The sequence below is a fragment of the Erigeron canadensis genome, chromosome 4, assembly GCF_010389155.1.
Source record: "Erigeron canadensis isolate Cc75 chromosome 4, C_canadensis_v1, whole genome shotgun sequence".
Classification (NCBI taxonomy): Eukaryota; Viridiplantae; Streptophyta; class Magnoliopsida; order Asterales; family Asteraceae; genus Erigeron; species Erigeron canadensis.
This window is the reverse complement of record NC_057764.1, coordinates 11,298,709-11,308,542: the sequence shown is the minus strand read 5'-3', so window position 1 is coordinate 11,308,542 and position 9,834 is coordinate 11,298,709. Positions and strand designations below refer to the sequence as shown.

The 9,834-nt window shown below is 39.0% G+C and overlaps 1 protein-coding gene across 1 annotated transcript; it reads right to left on the bottom strand.

The window, feature by feature from the left end:
• Window positions 1-4,129: 4,129 nt before the first annotated feature.
• Window positions 4,130-8,947, bottom strand: LOC122596965. Its single transcript, XM_043769605.1, has 2 exons — window positions 7,504-8,947; window positions 4,130-4,149 (listed from the first exon to the last, which is right to left on the bottom strand). The coding sequence occupies exons 1-2, from the start codon at window positions 8,945-8,947 to the stop codon at window positions 4,130-4,132; spliced, it is 1,464 nt and encodes a 487-aa protein (XP_043625540.1).
• Between the last annotated feature and the right edge of the window lie 887 nt (window positions 8,948-9,834).

The following is a 9,834-nucleotide window of genomic DNA, read 5'->3' as shown; positions in this document are numbered from 1 at the left end:
GTTGGAGATGAAGCTCAGTCTAGAGATGCTCCTAATGATGAACAAATGGATATAGAGCTCACTGAAGAAATCAATGTCTGTGAATCTGTGATCGGAGCAAGTACTAATACTGAAATTATACTTGGCTCAGCTAATAGGGATGATGCCATATCTCAAGAACTCAATTTTGATCCCTCTGTGATTGTTGAAGATACAAACAATGAAATTCAAGATGATGACGCATTTGAAGTTGAAGGCAATGATGTTGATCCAAATGATGAAAATGATTCTTCTAACAATAATGACCTTCCACCTCCTAGCTTTGATAAATATGCAACTGTTCCTCAACCCAATCCATCTCTTAACCAATTAAACCTTCGCCAACTTATTCACCACCTTAATCATCCCCAATTTCAAGATCACACCAGAATTCCACCCATTCAAATTGATGAAGGAGGTTTTCGAGCTAATCAAAGAAGTAGAGTCAATTATCTTGCACTTCATCCTCATTTGTTCAAAATGACTAAGTTTCTTGAAGAAAAGGCTTCTCAGATCTTCTCTCAAAAAGAAGAATTAAAAAGGATTGACATCGACGAATTAAGGGCTCGTAGAGCATACGATATTGAGCTTCATAGGACAAAGTATTTGAAAGATCTTGTCACTGCCAAAAACATCAAAGCCAATAAAGAATGGAAGAAGCAATTTGGATTAAAGATTGTTGATGTTGTGGGTATTCACTTCAAAGAATGGCGTGATCCCGGTTTTGCAAGACCTCCTGGCCTGATTTGGTTAGTGGTTCAACGAGAGGACAATCGTCAATATATGTTTGGTGAAGCTCGCTTCAATTATCTTTCTGCAGATGATCTTATCTTCCTTCTTCATTACTTTGCTCGAAAGCTTATTCAACCCGATCCTGAAAATCAAGAGGCTTATTATGCAGTTAAAAGATACATGGATAGTCTTATACTGAGCCAAACCCAAAAAGACTTCCAACTGGCCATTGAGAAGAGAAGGAAGAAAGTCAACCTCACCATACCAAATCAGAGAATTCATGGAATAAACTTAGAAAATTTCAGCAATGGTGCAGTGTTTGACAACCCAAGAGGTTTTGTTTTTGAAAGTGATCAAGGTCATAAAATTTTCATAAGAATAGACGAACTTGCCAAATATTATGATGGAACACTGAAGCTGTGTTTAACTATTTTTGAAAGCCTTCATGAGTTTGAAGAAACTGAGAAAGAAAAAGGAAGGATGACCAAGATTATTAACAAGATCAAATAAAGGCTGGATCACAGAGAAAGATCAAGACGAATCTTAGCAGCCAGACTTCCAAAAGAACAAAAAGGGGTCATCCACATTCCAGAAGGCACCTGGGTCAGATATTCACCAAACAACGAACAAGGAATTCACAACATGCCTCCTGTTAACTTTGTAGACAACATTATCGAGCCACCTAACCGCCCTGAGGATCCTAAGTATCATTTTGTGCCAAAGAAGTTCTGGAAAGAATCAAAACATAAATATGAGAAACGTGTGTTCAAATCTCAGGCTGCTTCTCAAGATAACCCTGAATCATCCACAAAGAAAAGAAATAGACGTCAAAGGAAAAAGAAAAGAGCTCACCAATGATCATTTACAAAACAGCACTAAGGGGGAGATTGTTAGCTTTATAATTTGTAGTGCATGTTTTGTATATTAACAATTGTCTTGTCCTTTATGTTTATTATGTTATGGTGAAGGGTTTATCATGTAATTAGACTTGTACTTATTTGTAATTATCCAAGGGGTTTAATAGCAATTTGTATGGCTATATAAACCTCCACATGTAATGAAAAGTGAACCTTTTGACCAATTAATCTTTCATAGTTACAATACCTACATTCTCCTTAAATACCTACTTTCCCATTTCACATAAAGGTTCATTACACATATTAGCATAGTTTACAAGTTGTACGCTAAGTTCTCTAAGTGCGAGTTCTGGCTCCGCCAAGTACAGTTCCTCGGCCATGTTGTGAACGAACGAGGCATTCATGTAGACCCGGCCAAGATTGAAGCAATCAAAAAGGGGGAGGCTCCGAAAGCTCCTACTGAAGTTCGTAGTTTTCTTGGGCTGGCCGGCTATTATCGCCGTTTTATCGAGAACTTCTCCAAAATCGCACTGCCGTTGACTCAATTGACTCAGAAAACCAGAGACTTCGTTTGGGGTGGACAACAAGAGCAAGCGTTTCAGACCTTAAAGGACAGGTTGTGTGAAGCACCTGTTCTGACCTTGCCTGAGGGCACTGAAGACTTCGTTGTGTACTGTGATGCTTCCCATCAAGGACTAGGCTGTGTACTGATGCAAAGAGGCAAAGTGATCGCCTACGCATCCCGACAACTCAAAGTACATGAAAAGAACTACACTACTCACGATCTAGAACTTGGAGCTGTCGTTTTTGCCCTAAAGATCTGGAGACACTACTTGTACGGAACTAAGTGTACCATCTTCACTGATCATAAAAGCTTGCAACATGTGTACAATCAGAAAGAGCTGAACATGAGACAAAGGCATTGGGTAGAGTTACTGAGTGATTACGATTGTGACATCAAGTATCATCCTGGAAAGGTAAATGTGGTAGCTGACGCGCTGAGTAGGAAAGAACGAATCAAGATCCTATCGATCAAAGAAGCAGATCGTATAGATTTAAGACAACGTGTGATCGCGGGTCAAGAGATTGGATTGGAGTCAGAAGAAAACCGGAAAGCAGAACGGTTAGGCCCAATCGCTCAAGAACTCGAAGTTGACGATAAAGGAGTCAGAAAGTTCAAGAACCGAGTTTGGATCCCTGCAGCTAATGGTGTTAGAGAGATCATCATGCAGGAAGCTCATAGTTCAAAGTACTCGATCCATCCCGGTGCAGACAAGATGTACAAGAACTTGAAACTAGACTATTGGTGGCCTGGAATGAAAAGAGAAATCTACGAGTACGTCAGCAGATGCCTGACATGTTCAAAAGTTAAGATCAAACATCAGAAACCTTCAGGATTGTTGAAGCAATTAGAAGTCCCGGTGTGGAAGTGGGAAGATACTACCATGGATTTTATCATGAAATTACCTCGTACAAAAAACAACCATAACTCCATCTGGGTGATAGTAGACAGGCTGACGAAATCAGCTCGTTTCCTTCCAATTCGTGATGACCAAGTACGGTGTCCCTTTGTCAATTGTGTCAGACCGAGATCCTCGCTTCACTTCCGACTTTTGGCAGTCACTTCAAGAAGCTCTAGGTACTAGACTGAACTTGAGCACCGCCTATCACCCTCTGACGGATGGACAGAGCGAACGTACTATTCAGACATTGGAGGACATGCTCCGTGCTTGTGCATTAGAGTTCAGAGGGAGTTGGGACAAACATCTCCCGTTGATCGAGTTCTCGTACAACAATAGCTATCATGCGAGCATTCAGTGTGCACCGTTCGAGGCTTTATACGGGCGTAAGTGCAGATCCCCACTTTGTTGGCTTGACGCCGGTGAAAGAAGTTGGTTAGAACTTCCAGTTGTACAGTACACCACCGATAAGATCGCTATTATTAAAGAGAAGCTTAAAGCTGCTCAAGACAGACAGAAATCATACGCTGACAAACGCCGCAAACCCTTAGAGTTCCAGGTGGGTGACAAAGTTCTGTTGAAAGTTTCGCCTTGGAAAGGTACTGCCCGTTTTGGCAACAAAGGCAAACTGGCGCCTCGGTACATTGGACCTTATAAAATCATCAAACGTGTCGGACCAGTTGCGTATAAACTGGAATTACCGATAGAACTTGACAATGTTCATGACACTTTTCACGTGTCCAACTTGAAGAAGTGCTTGGCTGACGATCCGACCGTCCTCCCCGTTAAGGACGTTCACATCGACGAAGGGCTCGAGTTCACTGAAGAGCCCATTGAGATCATTGACCAAGATGCCAAACGAACTAGACAAGGTAGAGTACCGTTAGTACGTGTTCGATGGAGTGCTAGACATGGGTATAAGGACACCTGGGAACGCGAGGACTTCATTAAGAAGAAGTACCCTCATCTTTTCGATCGGCAAAACTCTTAATTTCGAGGACGAAATCCTCTAAGTGGGGGAGAATGTAACAACCGTCATATAAATATCCTAATTAAAGTTCCTTAGTTCGTACTTTCGCCATCTGAATGGCCAGTCAGTTCAATTTACTAAAATTCATGACGCACTTTAGACATAAAATATGTGCTTATTTGAAGGTCAATTTGATCTTAAATCATGAATTATATGACGAATTATAAATTAATTCAATAAAAATACGAAGTTTCGGTTCATAAATGTGCTTGTCCATGAATGTTCTAGTGCAAAATGTTCACCAATGATCCCTTGTAAATACCTTGTGCTTATATTTGAAAAGGTATAAATAGGAAAGTTTAGTTTGAGTAACCACACAACTCCTTCATCACCTCCATTTCCCCACTCTCTCACTAGAAACACATAGTTCAGACACCTTCCACCTCCATTTTCACACACTAAAATTAACCCTTTTTATTTTGGGTTGATATTGAGAAATCGTTTGTACTTTCGGGTTCCTCGTGACGATCAAAACACGTTTCCATAATCGAATCACAGGTAACAACAACAATTTAAATTTGAGCAATTTGAATTTGTACTTTTTCATGTTCATGTTCTTGATGATTTGGTCCGATTTTTGTTAAGAAATCATGTTAATAATCAATGGGTTTGTATCTAGATGTGTTTAACATCATTCTGGTGAACAAAATTGAGTCATAACATGATTAAATTACAAAATCTATTTTGAAAGTGAAGGTAGCTTGACTTGGAAGAAACAAACTGTTCTTGTGCTTTGATGATTCTAAAATGTGTTTCTACATAATAGAATGATGTTATTGAGCTTATATATACTGGTACTATGTCCACTAATCCTAGAAGTCATACAAACCGACATAGAAATTAGGAAGAAAGAGCTACCTGATTCGTGTTTGGCTCGTTGGTGTTCATGAGCTAACGTGACTTGTTTTGAATTGTACATACTCTGTTCTAGCTAATCGTGGTGATTTGTGTTGATTTGATATGGATTCGCTCATGGGTAACCGATCAAGTGATTGGTTTAGCTCAAATGGAATCCTGATTCGAATCATGGCATGAGTCTGATGTGTTAATAGATCAGAACCTAATTGCTGACTATGTGGTTTTGAAACGATATTAATCAGATCGTTTTACTTCCCTCAAGTTCTTAAAACGATTTGTTTGATTAAAGTGTAAAACAATCCCTTTCGATATTGAGCTAGAACGATCTATTCACAAGTGAGCAAAAACGATCTGTTTTCTAGTTGAACTAAAACGAGCTAAACAAAGCTTACATGAAATGACCTAAATGAAGCTCACTCAAAACGATCCAAAGGTGCCTAGGACAAAACGATCTAAATGATGTGACACTAGAACGATTAGTTTGAATAATTAACTCTTGGACGATTTGTTTTGGTCACACATTAATTAGGGACGATCTTGAGCCTATATGTATAACTTGAACGATTGGAATCTAATACTCTAAAACGATCCAAACAGGAGAGGATAGAACGATCTGTTTTGCTAGAGGCTTGAAACGATCTAATTGACTAGAACTCTGAAACGATCTATTTGGCTAGAACCTTGAGACGACCTATTTTGACTAAAACTCTGGGACGATCTGCTTTGCCAAATAAGACGATCTGTGCAATAAACTCCAAGACGACTTGTGCATTTAACTAGCTAGAACGACCTCGCCTTGGTGTATCTAACACGACTTTATTTTAGGATGTAACTAATACAACTTAATTACCCTAAAACGAACTGACTTGCTTTATTCCTTGTAGCCTTGAAACGACCTTGAGCCTCTTTTAATTTGGGACAACCTATTCGATAAAATCCTAAACGATCTTGTATTGCCTTGTGACACTCATAATTAGTAATATGACGAGATCTTGTGCATGATCATCCAATGTGCTTTTAGTCTCCTTACATCATTATGACACACCATAGATTATATAAACTTGCCGAGACTAGTTCCAACTTGAGTTCTAGTTGAACCGTTACCCGTTGACCAAGTATAATAATTCTGTGACTTACTATGATATTTTAAGTGCGAGTCCTATGAACCATCAGACAAGAGTTTAAGACTAGAGTTCACTAATAAAGTCATGTGCAACTAATTAATGGTATAATTATGTTGTGTGTGTTCAAAAACGTTCAGTTCAAATCCAATTCATGTACATAAGGTTCATTCAAAATTGTTTTAAGAGTCAAAACGTTCTAAGTTCATCAAGGACCAAATCATCGGATCATCAAGAACATTTTTGCGATTAATTAATCACCGAGTCTAATATATGTACATATCATGTGTACAACAATGTGTACTTAGGCTTCTGTCAAGACGCACTTGGATTTCTATAGATATAATATATCTATCTCTGTGCTTGTTCTCTGTGCTCAATAACCGTACTGTACCAGATCACTGTGAGTTCACTTATCCCCTTTTCGTACATTTTGTTCATAGTTCTTTATCGGGGACTGAAAAGCATGAAAACTATTTTGTACTTATATATATATGTGTAAATATATATATATGTTCTTGAACTGTTCTACGTACTATTTTATGATCGTATGAAACACTTATAAAATGAATCTGAATTATCTTCTGGTGTGTATTTAGATCTTGAATGGGCAGGATCTTGAATACATGAATACCGTTATACATACTCTCTGATGTATATCTATTGATATACTGTTCTCTATTATGTACTTATCGTTCTATATATGAGTTCTATCTTTACTGCTATCAATTCATATCCCACAGTTCAGGGAATGAACCGTAGGTAATTATGGACAGCGCTGTTAGGGTAGGCCCACCCTCATTCTCTACAGTTCTGGAGGATGCATATTATCTGTACTTATTCTGATCTAGATCATATTTAGCTCACTTGTTTGTGTGAGCTTATTGGTTCAACATTGTTCATCACTGGCCAATCGGGTTAGCAGTAATTATATACATACATACTAAGTGCATACTTGTTCTTAAAACTGTTCTTACTACTACAAAGTACTTTTGATAAACGTACTGACCTTATGACTTGTTCTTATTATACATATTATTATTATGTATAACTATTAAGTACTTTATGTGAAGCTCACCAACTACTTTCGTAGTTGACCTTTTGAACTTACACGCTTTTCTGGCTAGGCTAGTAGATCCTTTAGCATAGGAGTCTTCATCCTTTGAGCTCTTTTCCTTGGCGATTGATTCGTGCGTACAAGATCAGTAGCTGTGAAGACTTCCTTTTTGCTCAATTCAGTTCAAGACTTGTTTCTGTAAAGACAATTGTTCTGTCTTCTTGATATTGACTATTCTGGGTATATCCCATGTTCTGTAATAACATATGAACTTCTTCCCTTTTAATGTTATTGGCTGTGTTTGAACTTGTATTGTGCGTGCTTGTGCTTATCTGTGCATCTCGTGTATTCCGCTTTAGCGGGGTGTTACATTCTCCATCCACCTTCAACTGATGATAACCAGACCGCAAATCAATCTTAGAAAAATAAGAAGCACCCTGCAACTGATCAAATAAGTCATCAATACGAGGAAGAGGATATTTATTCTTCACCGTTCGCTTGTTAAGCTCACGATAATCGATACACATCCTCATATAACCATATTTCTTCTTTACAAACAGAATAGGAGCACCCCAAGGTGAGGAACTCGGATGAATAAACCCCTTATCAAGTAACTCTTGGAGTTGAGACATCAACTCCTTCATCTCAGTAGGAGTGAGATGATAAGGTGCTTTAGCAACAGGGGTAGCACCAGGAATAAGATCAATAGGAAACTCTACTTCTCTATAAGGAGGAAGACCAGGAAGATCATCTGGAAAGAAATCAGGAAACTCAGCTACAACATCAACATCAGAGATAGAAGGATTAGCTTTCCGTGAATCAATCACATAAGCCAGAAAATGATCAGAATGATTCTTAGTCTGTCGGATACATCTAAGAGCTTTCACAAGAGAAACAATCTTCACACTACCCTTTTGTTTATCACCATAGACAGAAACTACATCAGCATCTGGAGTAGTGATACGCACAATCTTCTTAGAACAGAGAATAACAGCACCACTTTTAGACATCCAATCCATACCCACGACAATATCAAAGCTAGAAACAGTAGTGGGCAACAAGTCAATAGAAAAAGAATGACCCTCTATCTTAATAGAACAATCAAAGAAGCCATTGCGAACCATAGAAGTACGACCATCAACTATCTCAACCTCAATTGGTGTATCTAATGGGTGAGTTACTGTACCAAGCTTAGGAGCAAATAAAGTAAACACAAAAGATCTATTTGCACCAGAGTCAAATAACACATTAGTAAGAGAAGAATTAATAATAAAGGTACCGCTAACTACCTCATCATCTGATCGAGCTTGTTCAGCTGTCATGTTGAAGGCACGAGCTGTAGTCCTCGGTCGCTCATTCTTTTTCTCACCCTCTTTTGCTTGCGGGCAATCAGCAATTTGATGTCCAGTCTTTTTACACCTATAACAACGAGCCTCCCCAGTACAATCTTTAGCCAAATGACCTGTAGCGGTGCACCTATTACAACGAAGAGTGCTAATAGTACACTGCCCAGTATGCTTAGACCTGCATCTATCGCACCAAGTCCCAATCCTCTTATCATTACTGCTATTGGAAGAATTACCCTTAAACCTTTTATTCGATCCTGAAGACCTGTCATTGCTCCTTTTAAAACCAGAATTACCGTCTTTCCTAACCCTGGACCCCAAGTCATACTCCACACGCTTGGCCTCATCAACAGCCAAACTCAAGGTAGTCTTACTCCTACAGAACCCACGATACTCAGCTGGAAGCCCATTCACAAAACGGGTAACAGTAGCTGCTTCAGTACCACACAAGTGAGGGCAGAATGTCATCTTCTAAGTAAACAACTTAGCATATTCTTCCACAGATTTATCCCCCTTTTTGAGAGTCAAGAACGATTGCTTTAATACCTCTAAGTCCCTGTCAGTACAATACTCCCTTTCAAATAACCCAACAAAAGACTGCCAAGTCATGCTAGAAATGTAAGCTGAACCCAAAACAGTGCGACGAGTATTCCACCAATCTAAAGCACTATCCTCAAACATTCTCGAGGCAAACAACACTTTCTTATTCTCCGGACAATCACAAGATTCAAATACAACTTCCATTTGCATAATCCAACGTCTATTGCCACTGGATTGTGACCACCCTTGAAAAACTTTGGCTTGCATTTCATAAAATTATTATACTCACCCCCACGATCACGATTATTTCTGTCAATAATCCTATCACCATCATCCCTACGCCTCCTATTAGTATCACCATCCCGACCATCAAGGGTCCTGTCCTCCTGTCGATGAATAGAGTGAATCGAAGAAGTATTACCCGTGAAAGAACGGGTGGGAGATGGTTCCTCTTTCCGGCGGTTCTGGCGAGGGTAACTCTCTCCTGACCTTTGAGGCTGATTCAATAGATAATCCCTCTCATTTCTGATTTCAGTCAACTTAGCTCTTGTCCTGGTTAATTCATTGGTGACACTACGAAGCAACCCGCTCAATTAACACCATTCATGCTCCTTGTGTTCACCATAATTCTATAAAATCACAACGACGAATTTAGTGACGGATATAGCGAGAAGTCAGGAAAATAAGGCTAACCTACAAAAATATGCATATACACACAAATACATATAAGCCTTAATCTTACTCTCACTCTCAACCCAAACCCGTCCTAAGGCAATCAAGCTAAAGCTCAAATGCGCAATATATCACTAGTTTAA